At 24.7% G+C, this 26297-nt stretch overlaps 1 protein-coding gene across 3 annotated transcripts in view; it reads right to left on the reverse strand.

The window, feature by feature from the left end:
• Positions 1-7656: 7656 nt before the first annotated feature.
• LOC111635517 (transcription cofactor vestigial-like protein 2) overlaps positions 7657-26297 on the reverse strand; it is a 47370-nt gene continuing 28729 nt past the window's right edge. Inside the window, exons 5-6 of one of the 3 annotated variants that reach the window (XM_023380505.1) lie at positions 18701-18798; positions 7657-8095 (exon numbers count right to left, since the gene is read on the reverse strand). In XM_023380505.1, the coding sequence (XP_023236273.1) occupies positions 18725-18798 (74 nt within the window). In that variant the 3' untranslated portion in view covers positions 7657-8095; positions 18701-18724. Of the gene's footprint in view, positions 8096-18677; positions 18799-26297 lie in introns of all 3 variants that reach the window. The other 2 variants (XM_023380502.1, XM_023380512.1) reach the window with 2 other exon arrangements.

Raw genomic sequence — 26297 nt, forward strand, 5'->3', positions numbered from 1 at the left:
TAAAATTCCATTTTAAACCGTATATTTTTGTAATTCCATGTCTAATTTTATCTTTATATTAGAAAAATTTTAAGTAAAAATAAAGAATTTATTCATAATTTTCTTTATTTTAACGCTCTAATTTTTAAAATTTATTATCAATTTTCGACTTTTTCAAGTAGATTTATACTATTAAAATAAATAAAATTTTATTATTACTGTATTTCTTGTGTGATAATTTAATTTCTTTCAAATAATTTGCTTTTGTTTTTTTTCTTTCTTTCTTTTTCTTCTTTTATAAAACCTGAAAACAGCTGTATTTTGCGGATAAAGTGATTAAACTTTATCGTAATTATACACAAAGTGAAGCCAAAAATAGAAGAGAGAAAGAGGGAAAAAACTATATAATTAAAATTTCTAACATTTTCTCGAAAATTGCATAAGCTAAAATGGAAAAAGGAAAAAAAATATATATTCAGAAAAAGATAAAAAGTAAAATATTAGTAAGAGAAAAAGATTAATTTAAATGACAGGAATGAAATAAGAAAATCAATTAAGATGTTTCTTACTTGGGAAATTAATAAAGAAGAGCATTTTATGTAGTTGCCATACAATTTATTCAGAAATATTTGAAGATCATTTAAAGCATACTTATTTTGTTAATACCAAAAGATCTTAGTTTTTTTTTTTTTTAAAAGCATTTTAACATATTATTACAAATTAATGAGTTTTGAACTTTTGTATATAAAACACTTCAAATAATCCTCAATTAAATTAAAAATTTTTAATTAAAAATATAAAATAATCATCAAATATCAAATGTAGTTTATAATTACTGAGATAATTGTTATAAATATAAGGTTTTATTTTCTTTAATAACAATACTCGTTATTTACGTTCATTATATTGATTATAAAATACTCTAATTAATTTAGGATAATCCCAGAGTTAAATTACAATAACTTTAGGATAATTATAGGATGAAATGGAAATAAAATATGGAAATAATGTAAAATATCCTTAAGACAGTTTTATAGTTTCATATAAGCTGTTGTCCTATTATATACCATATTAAAAATATTTGATGATTATTTTTAAGGTTTTGAAATTTATTTATACAATTTAGTCATTATTATAACAATTTTTTGGGAATAGAATTTAAATGTTTATTTTTATTTAAGATCTTTGTATAAGGAAATTTCAGTTGAAATTCATAAGGTAAAACGGAAACGAAAAGTTTAACTTGTTCTGTCAGTAACTTACTCCTAGTACAATAAGTAAGTATAATAAATACTGTACGGTATATATATTTCAATAACATAACATATTTGTATTCAGCTTATAAAAAAGAAGCCAGAAAATGCTTAAATGCATTAAAAATATAATTAAGAGCGGGCCGTCATAAAGGGAGAGCTGAAGCTTTTTCCCTATAAAATTAATGCTATTTTTACTAACAGAAAATAAAATCTTTAAGACTGCGTTTTATTAACAAAGGAACGTTCTACATGTTTCATTTGTTGAAAAAAAAAAATGGTAAAAGGGGCCCGCTCTACCCCGCGACTCATAAAAGTTCTCGACGGCGCAAATTAATAGCGATAAATTTTAATAAAATTAAACATTTTGTTGATTTTATTTATTTATTTATCATTAAGTAAACTAAATCTTATTATTTTGTTGTCAATTTTGAAATATTTATTTTAATAACGTAATGAAACCGTAGTCTGTTCTTATTCTCGTTTCATCCACATTATAGGCGTAGAACCTATATATAATATAACGTAAAACTCAATACGATGCTAACTAAAAAAAAATTATCATTTAATTCTTTCGATGTACAAATTGGCTACTTAAATGAAACATTAATCATTTCACATTGACAAAGATGTTCATTTTACGATTCTTATCTACGCCCGAAACCCATTAGTCAAAAATCTTATCTACGGGTTAAATGTCTTTTAACATCATCCTTCTATTAAAAATTTTAGAAGATATTAATTTTCTTAAGCTTAATTTTTTTCTTATAAACTCCAAAATAATTTATTATTTAGTAAAATGAATATATGTTTAAATTCAATCTCGTATCATATAAAGAACAAAGGTTTAAATTCTCTAATTTCATTATTTTTTTATGCTGATAATCATTTACTTAAATTACAAATATTTTTTATTATATTAAACTTAATTACTTTAATAAAAAAATAATAATAATTTAAAAGTTTCATTATCTCTCTTACTTTTTTTTTAAAAATCTTATTTAATATGGACTTTAAAATTATTAGTTATTTAAAAATTATTACGATATTTAGTAAATTAGTAAGAGTGAAATTAGATATTTTTATACTTTAATTTACCAATGTCTTAAATAGCCTTCAGCCTGTAATGTAAATTAATAATTGGGAGCTAATTTCAAAGAGTGTTTTATCACAAAATTTGTTTAACTACTAGTTTAAACATATGTAAATATTTGGTAATATAATATAGAAATAATACAGTCGAACCTCCAAACAACGGCCACCGATGGGAACATAAAAAGTGGCCGCTTTTCGGAGGTTATTTTGTGTGCATTTTAAAACGAAACATACCTAAAAACATGGCCGCTGTTTCGAGGTGGGCGTTATTAATGGTTTGACTACGATTATACGTTACTCATATTAGAATAAAATTCTATTCTTTGTAGTGAAGTTAAGATAAAAGTGAACGATATAAATTAATTAAATAAATGTAAAGTGTAGAACTGATTGCATATGAATAATTATGGAAACAAAATAAAACTTCATTTAAAAAACTAGTTAATATATCATATTAATCCATTTTTTTAATTTTAATTTTATTTAATTCTATAAACACGAGGTAAAATAGTTCGTAGTGAATTACGACTGTATTCTACTTATTTTGTCGGGTAGAGAAAATACCACATTAACAATTTTAATGTGGCACAGGTTTTTTGTATTAAAAATAACAAGTCTATATGTTATCATATGATGTGACCATCCTTTTCACTATAAAGTAGAATTTAAAAAGGACACACTCTTTTAAATTTTTTCAGTTTATAATAAGCAATAATTTATAAATTTTAAGCTTTAAATAACAGTTTAAACTTTCTTAATTATTATTTTAAAAGTTTTATCATATTAATAGATTTAATTTGATTACAACACAATGCAAATGAATGTTTCTAGTAAACTAAATCTCACGGGTTTTGGACCATTCAGTTATATTAATCGAGTTTACTGTTTTATTTAATTATCGATCTGTATAATTAGAAAATACTGTATATTTATTGATGCCAGTTCCCGGAAAATTAATATTTAAAGTGAAAAATACTTTTAGTTAATTGAAGTTCGTTTAAAATGCTAGATTTCCTAAACAGAATTGCATTTAAAATATACATTTGATGAACTAATTTAAGTTAAATTTAATTTGAAGTGTTTACTGAAACTACTCTAATCAAGCTCGAGAAACAGTTTCGCTATCAATTATCATTTTAATTAATGTAAAGTGGATTGTTTTCAAAAATATAAATACGAATTACAATGTCTTCTGTTTAACCTAGCAAGGATAATCTTTATTATTGTTTACGCATTTAAATAAAAATCTATTTTTCAAGCAAACTGAAGCTTAATTTATGATCCACACAACTTTCGAATTTAAAAAAAAAAAAACAAAATGATTTTTCGAGTGCCATTTATTCGGCTTTACAACGATTCTTTTGAATGCCAATTTATATTCAAAAGAACCATTCTTAATCCTATCAAAGTGAAGGATAACAACATTTTAAAAATAAACAACGCAATTTAAATCTTAAAACAAGAGCTGCATACTTAAATTATATAGATAAACCCGGAAATAAAAGTTTACATATGTATGATAATATTTTCTGTTAAATTTTAAATAAAATTCTATAACCTTCAAATATAGGCCTATTAATATTTAGGATATTAATATCAATTTGCCTTTTGTTTTTATATCTTAATTCCTTATATTTAAAGGTTAAATATGCATTTTTATGAACTGGTGATGTTAAAAATGATATTAAAATCAATTTAAAACTATTTATTTAAAAAAAAATTAAACATTTCTTTATGTAAGTCTAGACATTTATTTTTTCTGTTTAAATATTGTAAATAAAAACTTGATATATTTGTCATCATTGCCAAAATTATTACTTGAAAAACTGTGAACTTATAGTTGAAAGATAAACTTTATAAAATAGAAAATTAGTATTCACTCAAATTCTTCTGCTTGTACAAGGATAGACTCGTGTTTAGTTTACATAACAAAAACTATTCTTCTTCTATCAACGTGGGAAAAAGAAAAAAAAAGTTGAGAAGCAAAACTTTGTCAATCTCGTTATCAAAATTTTAATAATAATAGAGAAAGACGAAATGATTTGATAAATAAATTTAAGAAAAGTAAGTTATTATTTAGCGTATTTTATAGGTATAATTAAAGAGAAGAGTAAAAAAAATCATTAAGTCATTGAAGGTTACATCCATCTTTATTTACAACATACACTGAGGTAGTGGTTCTACAGCAACGTTCAAATTAACAAAACACTTGCAATTTTTTCCTTTGCTTTATAATTTCAAAGAGTAAATGGAGATGCTACATAAAAAGATCATCTAAGAAGGTTTTACAAAAGGCTCCAATGTAACCATTCACTGAACACAAAGTACAGAGATTATTCATATCATACAGTATCAGTTATAGAGGCACTAGTATTTATTCTTCCAAAATGAAAATTTCTTGGATGAATTTAATTTAAATTCGTTTATTAAAAATTTCACTTTTAGCCATAATGCCGACCTACAAAGGAACAAAACTTTTAGACAGGATTCTTTTGAATATTTTAATCCATGGGAATTTTATAATAAATCTATATTTACTGCATATTTTTCTTAATAAAAACCTTTTTTTTTCTTTTTTCTTTTAAATAACAGCATTTATCCGTTATAACAATAATAATGTGCCAAAAATTAAATAAAATATAAACATTATTTTTAAAAAATATGTTTGCAAGTGAATTCCTTACATTATATTTACATATTATAACAACATAAAATTTTAATTAATAAGCCTTCCTTCATATTTATGCAAATAAATTGTCAAGATAGTAAATTAACATTGCAAAAAAGAAGTTATCTACACTAAATACATGTCATCGAATAAAAATATTTAATTTAATTATCATAGTTTGCTGTTACATAGACTATAGGCCTATGTTTTTCTTCTATTGATTCTATTGCACATCTCAAATCAAGACTTTCATGCGAGATTTTACCTCATAATTTTTATTAAAATTGGTCTCTTTGTGGAAAATATTTTTTAAAAATTGGCTTACAATTAAACGGTTAAGTCCTATATATATATATAGCTAATAATCGGTTTAATTATCAAGTCATTTATCAAGTAATAAATTCCTATAAATTTCACAACTAACTTAATAAAATGAAACGAGGAAAAACAATTCAATATCATAATTTTGTAAGCTTAAGACATTTTAAACACTAATTTTCTAAGCTGGAATTTAAAAGAAAGCTAAATTAAGATGCTTGGAATATTTTTATAATTAATTTGTTGTAAATCAGTTGTGAATTTTTAAATAATGCAAGTTAACCGATTTTCTTTCTCGTTAATTCACAAAGCTGTTATTCTTCTGCAAATTATGACTTTGTTAGCTTCTTTGTATCCTTCAAATATGAAAATTTGACTCCAATTAAACTGATTTAAGTAAAAAACAAATTAATTTTAACTAACAGATATTAAATTGTTTTCAATTTTATGAAAAAAAAGGGAGAAACAAAATAAAATCGACGTTTTAAAAAGAAATCTTTTTTGCTAAAACAATTTAAATTACTCTTATCATTTCACAGTTTACAAATTAAGAACTTACATATTCAAAAGTTAAATTTAATTATATCTTAAAATGACATAGTCCTATAGTGGCCTACATAAATGTGAACGTTCTAATGTTTAATAAATATTAATTTTATGTCTAAAATGCCAACTGACATCCTCCAAAGCATTGTACCAAGTTCCTGAATAATAATTTTATTATTATCATCATTATTATTATTGTATCATTATCATCATTATAAAGAGTTATTATACTACAAACAATAAAACTACGTCTAAATTNCAAAATAATAATTAAACAATAATGTTATGTTTATTATGAAAAACAGAGACTATATGAGTAAAATAAGGAAATGGTCGTCAATATTCGAAATTAGACAGTGAATTATTTAATTATATATAAATAGGCATAATTACAAATACAGTACATTCGAATGCTTTCATAATACATATTTTTAAATGCATAATCTGCTATATATATTCATCGGCATCCGAAGAGAGTCAAACGAGTCATTCGCCCCTCCTTGGAATAGAGTAAAAAATTCCACAAATTATAATTGTAAAAGTGATCGAGAAATGTCGACTAGGGACTTACACCCTGGCTATGGGACGCTTTGTCTGTCTTTTTGTATTAATGTAGTACTGTATTCTATAATCTATAACCCAAAAATCAAACAAATAAAAATGTATTGATGTAATTATTTTCCTCTCTAAGCTTTTGTCTCCCGGAAAATTTTCTGCGGATGCCCATGCATTTATTTGAAAGTTTTGATTTTTTAAAAGATTTAAAGAATATATAGGTTATATTTATATCTTTTGAAAAATAATTACACAAATAAATAAAAATAAATTTATTTTTTATTAAAAATGTTTAAAGTTCTTATATTTGTTTTAATTGAATACCGAATCTAACTTCCTTTTTGTTTTTAGCTCATAATTTATCACACAGAAAAAATTCATATTTTAAAATAAAATATTATTTTCGTAACTTATCATAAAAATTGTGTTCATTAAAAAGTCTGGCGAAATTATTTATAAAATTTTGAAAATTTTGAAATGATGTGAATACATTTTTTTCAGTATATTGAGTAATTTCAAAGAACGTTTGCTTGAATTTGGCTTTGTTCGCTTTTCGAAAAAGCGCTAAATTATTTCAGAAAAAGTGATAATGATATTTAAAAAACTGTGTTTTCTTGTAGGCTGTATGATTTTCTATTTCATTTGCTTTATTGATTAGTGATCTTTCTAAAACTATCAACATCATAAACAAAAGTTCTTGCAATAAATAAATAGGCCTACATAAAAATCTATTGCTTTAAAATGTGATAAGCATTGATTTATGTACATTAAGTCTAAAATTTTATGATAAAGTGGTGAAAGAGAAAGGAAGTATAGACAAAAGTTATCTGATATTACTTAATTATAGTGACAATTTCAGAACTAGATTTGGATTTACAAAATGTGTTTTTTAGCTTAATCAATCAACAATCAGAAATAAATAACATTAAAATATTAATTTTATGTCTAAAATGCCAACTGACATCCTCCAAAGCATTGTACCAAGTTCCTGAATAATAATTTTATTATTATCATCATTATTATTATTGTATCATTATCATCATTATAAAGAGTTATTATACTACAAACAATAAAACTACGTCTAAATTGTTGAACTTAAAAACGTGGCTTATAGTCTACCTTATTTAAAATCTCACAAATTTGTACAAACCAAACTTAAAAACGAATTAAGTCGTCGTCGGACACAAAATTAAACACGGATCCAATTATATCCTGTGTAGAACGTAATTATATGCGTCAAAAAATTATAAAACAATCACAATTAAGCTACTTACAGTGCAGAATTATTTTAACATTCACGGACATTTTGAAAACTAGCCAAATATTACAGATTTAAAAAATGCAGGTCGAACTGGTATACACGAAGGACATATACCATCGAAGAAACTCTCTGAGGAAACTCCCAATTAAAGTCCAATTCAATTCTATAATCTCTTCAAGTTTTGGCAGGTACCTCATAATAAATAGTTTTATATACAACGAGATAATTTGTGCATCCACAAAATTCCATTTCAATGGCTAGAAGGGACATGTCTTTTCCTCTCGTGCACTCGTTATGTCATTAAAATATGTCACCCTCCGTTTTGTCCGTTTGTAATTTCGTTGGACGTGTCGAATTTTTGAAAAGCACTTCAAAACCAATATAAGTCTTTGCTAGTATCTTGCACTTGACTTTCCAGTCCTGTAAAAAATATTAAAAATAATTCTATATTTATATTTATATACAAAAATTAAAAACATTAACTTGTTAATTAATAACCATCGATGTTAGTGGTTAGTAAAATCGAAGAAAATCTTTTAGAAATGAAATATATATATATATGTTAATTGTTAACGTTAAATCAGTTGGTTGTTAACACAGTACTTCGATAATTTCAATAATAATGTATATAATATATTTATTTATATTGCTTATTGCTATTCTCAAGACGAATTTGTTTGATTAAATACAAAAAGGTAGGCTACACACCAAGAATTTATTTAATTTTGGCTAATATAAGTAGACTAATATTTTTTTTATGCGTGCATTCCAAAGATTATCTATCAGTAAAACGAAAAAAAAAATTGATGTTTATAAAGGTTTTGATTAGGCAAGTGCAGCGATATCAAAAGCGAGCCGCTATCCTGCTTCGGGGATAGTTTTGTTGAGCACACTCAACTGATTGTTTATTATTAACTTTTTCTCCCTCAATTAATATTAACAAAAGATAAAAAACAAATGAATAATTGCCAATGAAATCAGGGTGGTCTACGATAAAACTTTTACAAAAATCCCTATTTATATTCTTTTTATTTACATATGCAAACACCGGTATAAAATATATTATCTGTAAAATATAACATTTTTTTTTTAATTTAATACATGTTTAAGTATTGGCTGCTTTTTGTGAATTTATTTTCTGTTTTATAAATTTTTTTGTCAGTATAGGATCTACGGGTAATTTTATGTAGTAGGGTAACTAGGGGAGCTCAGAGGCTGGATCACCGTTACTTTTATAAGTAAATAAATTAAGAAAAATCAAATAAGTACAGTAAGATTTGAACGCATTTATATGCATGTGTATACAATAATTAACAGTTTATATCCACAGGTTATATCCACGGTGGTACGGAAGGGAAATGTATGTTTACACGTTCTAATTTAGCCTCATAACTTAATATCGATTCTAATTACGCCACTGATTTTATACATTGTTTTAAAATTTTAAATTATTAGCTTAAATAAAAATGTCTAATATTCAGCAATTAGCGTAGAAAATCAATATATCCGAAAGTAAAAGAACAACAAAGTATCAAAAATGTTAAAATTATTCGATAATTCATTAAAATGAAATCAAATTTGGTTGATATTCCATAGTTTTTCGTTCTATATTGGCGACTTCTTCAATTTTAAGAGCCAATTTTTTATTATTTATATAAAAATAATTTCAATTTTTATCAATTTAATCTACTTAAATATATTGGAAATGAAAATCAAACAGAATTAAAATAAGCATTCTTACAATATTATTCATCTGAATTCATTTTTCAAACATTTTTTTTAAAACTCAGTTTAGGAAAATGAGCTTAAAAAAACTGTTTTAAAAATTAAATCCAAATAAATATTATTGTAAGAATGATTATTTAAAAGTTTCAATTAATTAAATGATAAAAAATAAAATTTATGCAAAATATAGTTTTTATTTAAATTTAATTAAATAAAATTTATTTAAATTGTAGTGAAAACTAATTAAATGACCATACGAAATGACCATAATTACATTTTATTAAAATAAATTCATAAATAATTAAATATTGAACTGAATAATTAATTATCGTTGTTAATTTAGTACATTTAAAAGATATATTTTAAAATTAGCTTTTATGATAATGTACTTTTAATAAATTATATATAATTGAATATCAGTTTAAGTTCATTAGAATAAATATCCAATACTGTATTTATTCCATAAATTTTTGTTTTGTTTATTTTAAAATTAATAGTTTTAAATCGTGTTTAAATGGGCTTTTAATTGATATAAATAGTTCTATTATCGTCTTATAAATTAACGATAAATAAGAGATCGAAGAGATAATAAAAGAGAAAAACCAACAAAAGTTAATCAATAATTTAAAATTAGGTTATAGATGTATTTTAAAAATCAGGACAAAAAGTAATTGAATATTTGTAATTGTTCTGTAATTGATTATAATGAATCATTAACTATTTCTATATAACTATAGATCGTGTTCAAATACATTTTATATAAAGGCCTACGATTTAATAAGCAGTAAATGCAAGATTTTTCAGAGATAATTTGGAATTTACAGTGAGAAGAAAAATATTTATATATAATAAAATTTATAGAAAACAGTTTTAAATATGTTATAATTTAAATATTCCTGTTAAATGCAATGATACATTAGGTTGTAGTTTGATTTAATCGGAAAACTTTGTAGATCACCATTGTCACTTAGATCAAATGACTAACGTGATATAAAAATACGTAATATAAAAAAAAATTAACATTTATAATGACAATTTAGTGAATATGCTTACTTTAAGAAGTAATTTTTTCAAAATACGTTTATAAAAGCATTGTCTAATTATTCATAGTCTAGAAAGTTTATGAATAAATTAAAATACGTAATATTTCTTAAGAACTTCTTGTAGGCCTGCATAATATTTAATTTATTTTCAATTGACAAGACAAAGCACATAATTAATATAAGAACTTCAATTTTATTCCCAAATTATATAACTTGCAGAAATTTCTTTAATATTTTTTAAAATATGAAAGAAATTAATATAAAAGATTTCTAATTGAAAATATATTTACATTATTTTGAAGAGAATCTTCTATAATTATTATCATGCAAATAATTCGCAACTAGAGTTTCAAAACTTGAATAACGTTTAATTGTACACTCAGCCTATTTGCATTATAAATCTATTTAATGTTAACAAATTTGTTAAGGGCCTATCGGTGGCCAAGTGGTTCGGCCCATTCTTATGAACAACTTGTTAAGGGCCAAGTAGTCCTTAACAAGTTGTTCGCGTGATCAAGTTGGTCAAGTTCGCGCCCGATCAATGGGCTGGCCACATGGAGTTTTGCAAATTTCCTTCGTGTTTAACGTCTAAATTGGGACCAGTTTCCCACAGAAAGTCCTCCCGGCAGTACTTTCTGTGGGAAACTTTCTATGGAAAATTCAAGGAGGATCCATTAACAGATCATCCCAATATGCTGCATTGCCCTATCCCATCAAACTAAATTAAACCAGACCAAGTCAAACCTAATTGTTAAGTTTGAAAATAAAATAATTTGTCTCAGCCGCTTAATCAAGAGTTTTTTTATTACTTTTACTACAGCATAACGAATAATGTTAAATATATTAAACATATATAATGAGATTTTCACTACGATTTAGATTCATAAGATTACACAAAGTGTGATCATTCATTTAACAACGAGAATAAGTAAAAACAAAAAAAAAAAAAACCAATAAAAATTTTACATAATTTATAATTTTAATTTTCGAATAAAGATTTCTTATGAAACACGCTTTATAAGAATTTAGTCATAAAATTTTTATCTTTAATACATGTTGATTTTAAATTCTTTACGCTTTTCCATCGATTAAATAATAATATTTATTTCAATTAAAAACAGAAATGAAAACATTCAATGTTGAAAATTCGAATAAAATAAGATACTTAGAAACAAGAAATCTGTGAGAAGAAAAATTTGTTCAGTCATTTTGTCCATTCATGCATTTATTTTTCAGGTTCTTTCATGCGCGTATCTGTTCAATAGTAAAAGAAAAATGTTGTACAGTACGTGATAAAGTATTGCAATTAATGAGTGAAAAATTGTTCTTCGGATAAATATCATTTTATAACTTAAAGAAATTTATTATTTCAACTAAATATTATTGGAATTTATGACACTAGAAAAAAAATTTTAATGCATTTAAATTATTTTTTATTTATTTTTTTGTTAATTATTAACTTTATTGTACTATAAAATTCAAATTTATGATTAAATTTACACATTTTGTTATAAAAGTTAATACATTTATAAACCTTTATTTTTCCAGATTTTATTTTAGGATTAAATGGCATGGGTTAAAAATATTTTATAATGTTAATAAATTTAAATGTATAGTAACAATTATTTTATTTAAAAAATATATAAATATAATTACTTTCGTGTGTACATGTATTTAAATTTATTTACAGGCTTTTTATCTGTAAATAAATTTATACAGTATAATATATAGGTTGTTTTTATCTTTATAAATCTATCAAATTTACTGTAAGTTTTTATGTAAAATTTAAATTCGGGTGATTTATAAAGGTAAATTTACGACATAAGTTATTATAGTAGTTAGAATTATTCTTAGAAGAGTTAAAGAAAGCTATTATAAATTATTGTCTTCAGTATAGGCTATAAAACATTCTCTCGGAAATTTAGCTCTTTCAAGTATTTTTCTATTCTTTAATTCTTTCTATCTTAGATTTTTATTTTATTATTATATTGTTCAAATATGGTTAATTTTTTAAATAAAAACTTAATATTATCAGTTAATTTTAAGTTATAAATTGCAATTTAGCACATTAAAGAATGCTTATTTAATTATTTTTAGTAGTATAAGATTATTTTTTCCTACTATGGAGAAAATACAATCTATTGAATATACAAGAATACTCTTTACTCATATATTCTTGAAAATCAGACATTATTCTTTCTCAAACTGAAAATAATTACATTTTATTTGTATCAAAATTGTCATCAGTAGCCGTGTGAATAAAACCACCGAATACTGGGAATTATTCACGGATTCGCGCCTGACCAACGGACTGGCCACGTGGAATTTTCCGGGTTTTCTTCACGTGTCTAACACAACACCTAAATAGGGACCAGTTTCTCATAAAAATTCCTCCCAAGACACTCCCCTTGACAGATCGTCCATGTTTTGCGGTGCCGTATCCCATCTATGTAAACCCAAACTCTTGTACCAAGATTCTTCGGTTCTCATTCACGTAAACTTACCCTATTTCAAAAGCATTTTTTTTTTCATTTTTATGATATTTTCTAAATATTAATGATTTCCCCCTTAACTTTTATATTTCAATTATATATATCCAAATAATTCATTAAATTCGAAGTATTCTTGCGGTAAAAGAGGAGTATAAATTTAAAAGAATGATAAGGCTTTGTATATAATCAGATTAATAAAAACATTATCATTTTAGTTCTTATTAAACTTATAAGAGTTTACGTAAAGGGTGATAAATTTTTGAATTTGATGTGTTTCTTGGCAATTGCAATGACGGAAAATGCCATTTTGTAAGAATGACTATCAGAGCTACGGATATTTGTACTTCTTTTATGATTTGAGGACGTTTCGAAAACGGTTGAGTTACTCTACTTTGTCGGCAAACCATGAATTGTAATCAATATATCAAGATGTTGACAACACATTTAAAAATTCGTGACACTCTTTCAGATGAACTTTAGATTTTTCAATAGAAGCTGGCAATGTGCCATAGGTCTACTTCGAAAATGATAAGTAAAAATTCTATTTTATTTCTCGCATTACTTTTTTTTTTTTTTAATCCATCTTTTTCTATATTTCTATCATAAGAAGAATTTTAAAGAATTCCTCGAAGTATTGATATAATAAAACCGAAAAAGTTTTATTTTAACGTAATTTAAATGATCTTGGGAATGAATTTAATAAAAATAAAGATGTACTAAATTAAATTAATCGAATAATTTAATTATGGTTATTTTAATTACGAACTAATTTGGTTTTCGTTCGTTAACTATATTTTATCCATTTGATACAACTTATTTTTAAATTTTGAAATTATATTTTATAAGTTATTAGACTTTCAAACGTTATAAAATTTCTTTGAAATTCTTTAAATCTTGAAATGTTGCCAAATATGCAAAAGAGGAGTAATAATAAGACAGAGTTCAAAATTTTGAATTTTCAAATATCCACACATCAGTTTAAGCATAAATTTTAAAAATTTAAAAAATATTAAGAAAAATTCTGAATAAAAAATAATTTCTTGCACGTCATAATAACACTCGTATTTACAACTTAACACATTGAAATTTTTTTCATAGACTTATAAGCTTCTGTACGTGGGATCAATTCATCACGAGTGATGTGCCGTGGTACAGGTTTGCACAATGAAGTTCTTGTACACTTCTTGTTTTATCTAGACCTATCGCTTTACTGAAGACTATTCTTCTTTAACTTTGTGCTGTGAACCGTCTCACTACTGTTAAACTGTTACGCAAAATCCATTTACTATCTACTAATCTTCATGCTTCTCGGTTTGTTCTTTTTAAAACTAAACATTCTGAAACGAAGATGAATTTGTTTACTTTTTTTTAACGTTTAAGCGCATTTACCGCAGGCTATTTAAGCTTGTTTAAGAATTTTAAGGAATTAATTTTATGCGTGTTTAGGATTCGAAATTGCCTTTAAATAAACCTATAGGGTTAATGTAATTAGGCTGTTTTTTATATTTAACTCGTTTGTCGCTAGTTTGTTTACATCTTTTTAATATTCACAAAATATAAATGCCACGAGGAATGTTAGTTGATTGAAGCAAATACTGTAATCAGTTTACAACAAATTCAGTTAATATCCTGTATATACTGCAATTGCATAATTTTTTGGAAAAAAATAACTTAATTCTATTTTAATTCTAGATAATTCATTTAAAAATTAGTAGTGCTATTAACTTCTAAAGTCCTCTGTTTAAACATCTGTTTAAAGTCCTAAACATCCTTCTGTTTAGCCTACACGTTATGCTTATCATTAAATACATTCAGGCCTATATCTATTCTTTATTAACGACATTCATATTCATATTTTATGACTAAATATGGAAGTCAAATTGAATATTTTGTTTATTTAAGATAAATTTTAAAAAATGTCTAATAAAATTCGAACAAACAAAATTTTCGATAAAGCCTGTTTTACAAAATAAAACATACAGATCGTTAGTTTTTCGCATAAAATATTTAATTAATAGATGTAACAGAATAATAAAAGATTAGAAAATGTTTTACGAAAATTTTTAAAATAATTTATTTTTTTAACATTATTTAATTCTGGGTCTATTAAATTACTTAAGACAAACCCAAGTGAAAGAAAAATGCAGTTTTTTTAAAAAATCTTTTAAGCCCATTTTTATAATTTAAAAGCTTATAAAACTAAAAATATCTTATTAAAGTTACTTTATTTAATAAATTAACAATGCATTTTAATCAATATACATAGTTATAAATATGCTGTAAAAATTGTGGTTTTAATTTACAAATAAAAGCCTAATTGCCTAAATTAAATCTTATAATATTGGAGTTTTAGAGATATTTTGGACTAACAACTTTATCTGTATTAAAACTGAAAACAAGGTAATTAATTAGCTTATATATTAAACATCCAAATAATGTCTTTGATTCATACTAACAACATTAACTTCATAAACAGCATATAAGTTTAATTAATCATTTTATCCTATTTCACTAAATAATCATTATTTAGTACATATAAAAACTTAAAATAAATGGAAATAATCTTTTTGTGGTTATTGCATATTCTATTTATTCCATAAATTTAGGACATAAAAACTTTTAGTCTATTATTAATAATTTCAACTGCTTCATATATTTCAAGTACACAAAAGAAAATACTGTATTACTTTTGTGTAATGAAGTATGACTTTATTCATACTTAATTACATATTTTTCAAATTAACACCAAGCATATGTAATATTTTCTGGATCGTCATATATTATTCCACAAATAAACAAACTGAATATGAAGTTCAGAATTTTATCTATAAGTTATTAATTGAAACTTTCACTAAAATGCAATGGTTCAATAAGTTACATGGGTATGCAGCCTATGAAATGGTTCATTATAAATAACTTTTCGATATTTACTAAACTTATTAAGTTTTGATTTAATCATCTTCTATTATGATAGAACACTTTAATTTTGACTGAATTAAAGCATGTATAACCTATTAAACAATATTAATACTTAATAATTTTTAATAGGCCTACTGAACATTGTCTTTAAACTTGATAAGTAGATTTGACTTATTTTTGATATACCAGCTTTAGTTATTTCAGATTCAAAATAAAATTATATATTAAGATAAATTAAAATAAAATAAATTATGAATAAAATATAAGTTGGTTTAAATATAATTTTCTTATTTTAATAGATTGCAGGTTTCACAGTTATCTATAATTGATATTAAATTACATCCGTTAGAAAAATTCTTCACATAATAAAACTCAATTTAAAAGAACTATGACAACACTTTTTACAATGTTAGAGGCTTAATGAAATTAAAAACTGACTACTTGACTGCTTTAAAATTTAATAATGATCAGCTTATAGCTAATAAATGGTAATTACGGTATCTCAATTCATACTGCAAATTAAATACTATTTCTAGTTCTGATAATAAAGACGAATATAACATTTTTTTCAAAGTTTTAAGGCGTTTGGTGTGTCAAAATACGTCTTTAAAGATGTTTGATAACCAGAGCCGCCGAGAGGGATGGAGTTAGGGATTTTTTCCCTGGGGCCTGCAGTGGTAATGAGGCCCTATGAATAAATATTATTTTTACTGACAAAAAGTAAAATTTTTAAGATTACATTTTATTAACAATGGACATCAATCACTATGCTGAAATTTAAGATACAAGGTAAAAGACTACATCCTAAACACTATTAATTAAGGAAATAATATATAAAATAATTTGAATACTTGATATCAAATTGTTATATTAAAATATTTTGATGATATTTTTCAACAGAAAATAAAATTGACTGATTTTTAGTAAGATAAAAAAATTTATGAATAAATACTTCGATAAAAAGTTGATTAAAGCTTTAATTTTAAGATTAACAATTGCTTCAAATATATAATGATTAATGTTATTTTTTGTTTATTTTTTTGAAATTTTATTACAGCATTGTACAGTACATTTATATTGTAACTTGTATCTGAATAGACAATAGTGTCTTTCAGGTAATAATAAAAGATAAGTTAGTATCCATTTTCAAGGCCCAGCCGTCGAAAAATTGTATGAAGCCCGCTCTATTTATTTATTTATTTTTGAACAAATGAAATGCGTAGAATGTTTATTAATAAAAATCAGTTTTAAAGACGTTATTTTTTTACTAAAAGTAACATTAATTTATAAAGGTAGGAATCACTACGGATCTCTAAGTTTTTCCCGAGACCAGAGGAAAATCTCCATCTCTCCCCTCTCGATGGCCCTGCTCATTTCTTTTATTCTTTTCAATTAAAAAATTATTTTAGTTAATCTAGAATTAGTTCATTTAAAAAAATTAGTTCATCTAAAAATATAAAAACCTAAAATTTGTATTATTTTTATAATATAGTTCATACGATTCAATGAAGTTCAAGTCGTGTAGATTATAAGCTTANTTCCGAAATTGCGTAAATACTATTCTTTTTGTTACGGTATTCATATTAACAGAAGAAATAAATAAATAAATGCAGGCAGAAAACAGGAATTTTTTTGAAAGAATCATTACTGTATTTCTAGCGAAACTGTTGTACATCTTGTAAGACGAGCTATTCATGGAGTGATGACACATTCTTCCCATTATTTTCATGCTTGAAATGATGTAGCTAAATTGATTAAGTCTAAATATCATCCCAAAATTATCATTATTTTTTTATGCTGCATGGATACGAATATGCGAATGTATAATACTTTTATCTCAACACATTTTTTAAAAAGGAAGTTATCTATAATACAATTAGCTTTTATCTGCATAAGCGATGAATGCAATTTTATATAGAGTCCGTGCTTCTAAATGACACATGAACAACACAAAATCAGATACGATAAAATTGCTATTGTTCTAAAATATTCAGTTAGTTATACTAAATGAAAGCTAAATTTTATCTTTCTAAAATAAATAAGCATCATGTATATTTTAAATTATTTCTTATTAAATTTTTCGAAATCGGAAACAAAATAAAAATGGTTAATTACGACACATTAAAAGTTTAATAATTTATGAGATTTATTAAATCATTGTTTCTGTTAGTGAAGTTAAGTTATTATTTAATGTATTCAATTTGAGAATATTCTTACATTAAAAAGGAAAAAATGAGAAGCCATCACCATACAAAAAAAAAAGTTAAGCCTGTTGTGAAAGAAAGATGTTTACCAATAGTTTTATAAAAGTGGTTAATGCTATCAGTTTTCCGACCACACCCTCATTGACAGCTTGTTAGTTGGGCCCACCCACCACCGGAAACAAAAATGCATGTGACGCCATGACTCGAACATTTACCAGAAAATCGCTTGGGAAAATTCGTTCATTCCATGTTAAGAATTATTTCCATTATTTTTTCCCGCTCTACTTTTATTATTTACATTCATTTATATCTCGAATACATTCAGAATATTTAACATAAAAAAATGTTAACATGTTTCAATAATCTATGATATCGTCGAGAATCATAAAATAAAAAAAAACAAGCCTTAAAAATATAAAAATGTAAATTAATAATGTTTATAAATAATCATTATTCTAAAAGAATAAGTTAAAATTTCAAAGATTTTTTCCCTTCGTTTTGAGTGTGTTTTGTGTTTAACAATTTCCTTTTTTTTTTCTTTACTTTCTAAAGAAAGGAAAAGATTTGCGGAAAAAAAAATTGAAATTTTCTGGTAAAATTTTCTCATAACGTCACATACCGAAGATAGTTGTTCAAACATACTCATTGCAAGGCTGATGTGCAGATTCACCGGTACGATCGAGGAGCATGTATTGACTGCAGCTTGTAGAACTCATACATGTACCCACCATTGTTGTGATCTGATTGGATAAAGATACATCGTCATTCACATGTTTCTAAACTTATTTTTTTATGAAAGATAATAAATTAAATTTTAAATAATTTCAAATTTTAATAGTCAAAGAAAATTAAGCCTTAGGCCTATATTACAGCAGACTATAATTATTTATTATACATTAGTGATTTTATTAACTTTATTAATTTCAAATAAAAGTAGTTGATTTTATTTATGCATCTATATTAATGTATATAAACAGTTTTCAATATGTTTCTATAGACAATTAACTAGTATACTATTCTCTTAGGACTTTGGTATATCAATAAAAAATATCTAGGCTGCATTTAATTTTTCTAGTAAAGCTTTATAAGACAAATAAAACACACATTACTAACTTTTACTTTGTTTCGGAACTCGTTTCGAGTTCCATCTATTATCAAAAACACGATAGCCATCAATGAATGAGAGAAAGAATCGTTGACATGCCTCAGGGACTGATTCACTGCTGTGAGTTTGCGCAATAAGCGTTGATCGACATCCAACCAGTTTCTGGATGGCTTTCCTAATGAAAAGGGGTGAAGTGGGGAGGAAGAACGGACGAGAAAGCGCCAATCAACTGCCTCTGTGTCTAATAACAGCAGCTGGATCGATGGACAGATACGGTCTGTCTGCGAAATTGAACAGACTCTTCCAATATCCAGCAAGAAGGAGATGTAATAAACGCTTTAATCTTGTTTCCGATATCAAGTACAGGGCATGCTCACTTTTTTATGCCTTCTACACTGAAAATAGAAGGTATGCTAATGCGAGATATTCCCATAAAAGATGAGGGTGTAGCATTTATTTGATTAAACATATTTTATGATTAATGAATTTATTTCTCTTTCTTATATGAGGGGGAAAAAGATTCCAGAGGCAGTTTTAATGACTCGCAACAACATAACTTTTATTAAATATAGAATAAAAGTTTGTGGTGGTATTTATAACTTTTTCAGGTACGACACTAAAATAGAAGATAATAAATCATTATTTGAACTCTTTCTAATTATTCAGTAAGTTATCAGAAGAATTGAACTAAGATATATGAAGACATTTTCTCTTCAAATTAACATTCTTAATTCCTAATCAGAACACATGGAACGTGAAGCTCGAATAGGAAAAAACAATACAAAATTCTTAATGTAATTTTAAAGTAAGTGGGTTTTGCTAGCAGTGCATTTCTAAATATAGAAAGTTATCAATCAAAATATAAAGTGAGCATAAATTTAGTCGAGTTTACATTGAGTGCTTCATAAGTATTGCTGGTCTATAGTAAGTTCCCAAGAGCTATACTATTCTTTTTTCATCTTAACAAAACTATCAGACAAATGATTTACAGTGTGATAAAGTTTCTTTGTCATAAAATCGGCACAATGGTTTGGTGGTATGTCAGCTGCTGTTATATTGGGAGGTCTTACATTCCGTGCAGCAGCGAGGCCATTAGCTTTTCTGTGGTTTAACTAAATCAGAGCGTTAGTTTGAAATTATATTTATAAAATTATGTAACTTTTAGATATTTAAGTTTCGAATCGCTTTCTCTTGTTTATTATATTATATTTATTTTATAAATAAATAATTATGCGATAAACATCAAATATANTAAAATAATGAAGTAAAAAAGAAAGGCCTTCACATTTTTATACAGTTTTTTTTCAATTTTAAATATGCTCAATATCTCTTTAAAAAAATAATAATAGATTTATGGATAAAGGGCACATTAAATCCAACAAATATGACTTAAATAGTGATTAAAAGTTAGCTCTTGATAAAATTACACGCTGACGTTTTCAGATATCTTTGTATCCGATTTGTATTTGTAGAGAAACAAATATAGACTATTAAATTATGAATTGAAGCTTTATAGTTAGTATTTTTAATAGTTGTAAGTTGTTTTAATTAGCTAGTTAGACAAACAAACATTCCTATCTACAAAAACTAAAGCATACAAAATTTATCCAATGTAAAGTAAAAATTTATGTATAAAAGTCAGAGACGAAAGACAAATAGATAAAATCTTTTTGACAAATATCAACTGCTCTTTCTGCAATTTTCCTTAGAATCCAATATCAAATTCCATAGGCACTCTACTACTTCAAAACACTTTTCTTCGACTATAAAAATGCAAAATGAAAAAAAAGTAAAAGGATTTCGTAACTGAATATTAGTGTTCTGAATACATAGAAACGTGCAGAATAATAAGAATATTTTTAAATTTTATAAAGAGCTATTTTTCTTTAATACGTAGACTAGAATTTATTTTCAAATGCAAATCACTTATTTCATGCATTAAATCAAATTTTGTTCTTTATAATTGAGATGTAACAAAATAAATTATAAATAAAATAAATATGTTTTAAAAAATAACTAAGCAGAGAGACATAATACAGAAAATTCGTTAAAATTTAGAATATTGAGCCTACATTTAATTCGTTTCGAATAAAATAAATTTGGCTGTCTCTTTTACCAGCATTTTATTCTTTATAACGAAATGATTCGTTGGAATTTGGCAGAATTTCTGATGTACGTTTTAACAAATAAGTTTATTCCACTTCACTTTACATTCAAACTCCATATATTAAAAGACGATAACCCTGCATTCTTTTATTATTTACTTTATATTTTGCAAAGCATTGTGTTTTTGAATATATAAAAAAAACATTTCTACGAAAATAATTTTTGCTTTGTGTAAATTTCTGTGGTTCATTATCTGTTTCAGGATTGCTATACATATCACCAGTTCACTGCAGTATAGCTTAACTTCTTATCCTGACAAAATATCTAATGATGTAGATGATGGTATGGGTAAATCAGGAACATATACAAGTCTGATAGCAGAGAGTGCTGTTGGATAGACAATATCCTTTGTTTTTGCTATTGTATCCACTATATTCAAACAAAAACAACATGCTTAATGACTCATTGGTTCCCACCATACCATTGGAATACCAAATAGAAGAGTTTTTCCTGCTTTGACTCCATTTTCTCAGTTGTTCNAAAAAAATTCTTGTGTCTGCACTTATATATAAATACGTTTTTAATATTAGATTTTCTCTTCTTTTAATTCATTATGGTTTCATATCATTTTGAATAGACTTTGCTTTATCTTAGTGAAAAATATAAAATTATTTGAGAAGCCCGAAATTATTTAATGGGCCTTCCTGTCAGATATTAAGATTAAATTCCGGATACTTCTGGATAATATTTTCACTAGTAAAAAATGATCTGAGAAAGAATGAAAAACGGAAAAATATGATAAGCATGAAGGAATTTAAGATTTTAAAAAGTCGTCTAATTTGTTTTTAAGCTATCTTATACCAACTTGAAAGCTTAATTGACAAAATCTTGTTCGGCAGTTTTTATTAATTTTTTTTGTTAATTGTCATGTTTGTATTTAAAAAGCGCGTATTAAAATTTTTAGATAAGTTAAGTGGCTTAAAACTTCATTTAAAGATCAATTTTTCTCTTCATTTTTCTCTATTTTCATTTTCCTTGATTTCTCAGCTATTTTATTTCTGTAATGTTAATTTATCTATAAACATTAAGATTAAAAAGAAAAAAAATTCTAACAAAAATATTTTATAAAGTTTAAAGAAATAATGTATTGCATAGGAACTCAAAATTTTAGATTAATTTACAAAAAATGTTTTAAAAAACACTCTCATAAAATTAAACATTTAAAAAGTAGATTCTATAATTTTCAATAAATGCATTTTGAATTCGGAATCGAACATAAAATAACTAAAATAAATCTGTTAAATTTTATAGTAATAAACTTAAGTACGGTATCAATTTTTCAAAAGATTGGTTTAAAAATAAAATAAAGTAAAATACATTCGCACAAAATAACTTTTAATTCCTTAAGAATAGCTTGTAAAAAATCTTCGAGATGTCGATATCAAAATTCATATAAGCTATACTCTCAAATTATAGAGGAAAGAGATCTTGACATATGGAGAAACATAATTTGAGATAAAGACTTCTTGGAGGAAAAAACTTGCCAAAAAAAGTAAGAATGCAGATAGAAACAAAATTCATATGAATATAGTGTTTACAATTGAGCTAAATATCTGCGATAAATGTAGATATTCAAATATAGAAAACAACTAAGAAAAAATTGGAGAAGAAGAATTCATTCTATATTTATAGTTAATTGAAATTATATTACAATTTTACGTTTTTATAATATAAATACTTCAAAAAATTTATTCTATATTCGATACTAATTTTCCGTATAGTTCTATAATTTAAAATTGAAAACCATGTCAATATTTATAGAATTTGCAAGATATTTCCAATTCGATAAGCATAATCTATGATAAGTTAAATATTTTTATGATATAGCCTATTATGATTTCAATCTGAATATAAATTAAGTTTTAGTTAGGCTGAATATATAAGCGGAATTACAAACGGATATTTACATAGCTATTTATAATTCAAAATCAGTCATTATCCATAGCAGAATAAATTAAACGAATGAAACATTACGGGAGCGGCATATAAAATATCTGCAGTTTCAGCATAAATTATAATAAATTCGCTTGATATATTTTATGCAATATTTTAATTATAACAGTTGTGAACTCGATAAACATGTTATATACATAATTTTTCTTGTTTTAGATTTTAGCGATAAGCATCAATCCAATAACAAAAAGATCTATAATTTTATGGTAAAATGTTTTTTCAATACAACTTTTCGATTTTCTGTTTAAATATTTTTTACGCAATTATCATAATTAATCCTAAAATAAGCGTTTGTCTTGTTAAATTTAATTAAAATTCTATTGAAAAATATTTCTGTCGTTTAATATTTAATCATTTAACATTAAATCTAAGTTATTTTTAATATTTGAAATTAAATAAACTACTGAAATAGCATAGTTCTAATTAGCTCTTCGGTTGACTTGTCCTTATTTTTCTTATGCCGTTTCTTCAGCCAGCATCTATTTTCATTTAAACCATTATAGCTATTGCAATATTTATAAAGTTGAAATAAAATAATCTTAAATTAAACAGATTTAATTGAAGTTGATAATCTTAAATTTATAATAAAGTGATTACATAAAAGCAAGAATTATTTATCCAAGAAACAGACTCAAATAAGAATTTGCAGATTGTTTTTCGATTCGTATATTGAATTGTATAGAATTTTAAGCATGTTAGTTTTTTATTGAAATGTATAATATTTGGAATTTTTAAAATTAATTATTTTAACTTAATATTTAGTTTCGCAAAGAAAAAGTTGTGATGAAAACACTGATATTCTAATTAATCATCGCATAAGTGATATGTTTGGTTTATGCCAAGAGCTTCGTCTATTATTTTATAATCAATTTGATTATGTCAACAGATGATTGTCTGATATCAATAAATGACAATTATTAATTTCCGAATTGATTTTATTCATTAACTTTATGCTTTTTTGTTTATTAATCGATATTTAGGTGTTTAGCATAATTTTCGCTATACGGGATTTATGCACTATATTGAATTTTTCAAATGAATATTTCACTAATGGCTTAGATAAATTGGTTCTGAACTATTTAATTTATTAGACGTGTTTAATGAATAGTCTGAACCTGTTCATCAGTCTATGCTCTTAGCAAAACCAATTAAGTAACAATTAACGATTGTCTCCAGTTATTACTGACACTAAAAATTTTAATGAAAACTCATCAACTAGATATAAAAAATATCTTAATTGGTTTCGAATCGATTTTTCGTATTTAGATTTTCGATCCAATAAGATTATGGCATATGTAATGTCTTCAGGACTATTGCTATCTTTCTTCATAGGCCTTGTGTAAATCTCAACGAATTTCACGTAAACATATCAATATCATCATCCATTATTATTAAATCTATATAAAAAATTTAATAAATTAAAGTAATTTTAATAATAGATATTAAAAATACAGTTTATATTTTAAAGTATTTATTTATTTTAAATTTTCAATGTTTTAAATGTGTCAATGCTCGATTATAACAAGAAAAATTTTATTATTTTAAATAAAATTTATATTTTAAACACATAAAAAGAATATAATTTATAAAAAACATATATTTTTTAAACTCTTTTTTTTTCTAAATGTGTAAAATTAAATTGAAAAAACATTATGAGATAACTTCTTCGTTTAGGCCTACGATTTTATTCAAAAAAACGCACGAAACATTACATAAGTGATTCGTCGTGCGTTTATTACTTTAAAGTAACGTGATTTACTTTATCTAGGCTTACCGTAACTAAATTTCTAAACATTAGATGCAGTGTAAGCAAACTTTAAGCTAAATAAACATAAATCTATTGTTGTGGAAGTTTAATAATATTCAAACATATTCATACGCCATACAATATTTGTTGTTATAAAGCGTATGAGAGAATAGTTTCACAAATATAAGAATGCATTACAGATCTACCGAATTGATTTGCATTATGATAGATAAGCGCTTTCAGTCAATCAATCGTCAAGACAACTTTATTCCACTTGCATGCCTTTGATCTTTTCTTCGAGTGAATGGTCTCTTCGCTTTCAATCAATAAGTACTGTACATTGACTTACAACCACTTTCTAATAAAATATCCAACTGCATTTTTGTTTTTAAACGCTTCGATTTCGTTAAAGTGAAATTCAATATATAGGCCTATATCTAAAACAATTTTTTAAAAACCTTATGAGTATATATCAATAAATATCTAATTAAAATTTTATCATGTTCTTCATTTTTTAGGATAAGTGTTTATATTCGATCAAACCTACATATTTTATTTTTCATAATAATTATAATTGATATCAAATTTTAAAAAATTCGAAATTTTTCCTTCCCGAAAAATCTACTTTCACTTATTCTATATTAAAAAAAAAAGCGAAGAAAAAATTATTAGGTAAGAAATAAGATTTCTAAACCGAAATATTGTAGTCTATACAGAACAATTAGCAAATACATTTTTACGGTTCATTAAATTTTATTGCTTTTCCCGCAAAACTAAAAAAACTGCAGAAATAACAATTATTATAGTACGTAGAAAAACGACATATTCTATTTTAGGAGGAATTTTATTTCAAAATGAGTTTTTAACTTATAGCACTATAGCAAAATACAGTATATTTAGGCCTACATGAAGAGAATAACAGTAAAAAATATATTTTTTTAAAGAAATAATATTATGAAAGTTGATTCGAAAATTTTATTAGGCCCATTCTTTAATATAAACTGTTATAATTGTAATTCATGTTTTACTAACATGCATAATATAACATTAATAAAACACTAATTTAAACAAAAATTAAAAAGTATTATATATATAGGGGAGATCGGGGCAAGATCGGCATGTTAAGCTTTACATAAATTTTGTGTAATAAATACTGCTGTAAACTGAAAAAAAAGCTTTGCATATTGTCTATTGGAATGTTACCTTACTATAGAACTGGTTAAAATCAGTTTGGAAATAAAAATAATTAAAATAATTACAACTTTACA

This window comes from Centruroides sculpturatus, unplaced genomic scaffold (genome assembly GCF_000671375.1).
Source record: "Centruroides sculpturatus isolate CEXI.00-Female unplaced genomic scaffold, Cexi_2.0 scaffold122, whole genome shotgun sequence".
Classification (NCBI taxonomy): Eukaryota; Metazoa; Arthropoda; class Arachnida; order Scorpiones; family Buthidae; genus Centruroides; species Centruroides sculpturatus.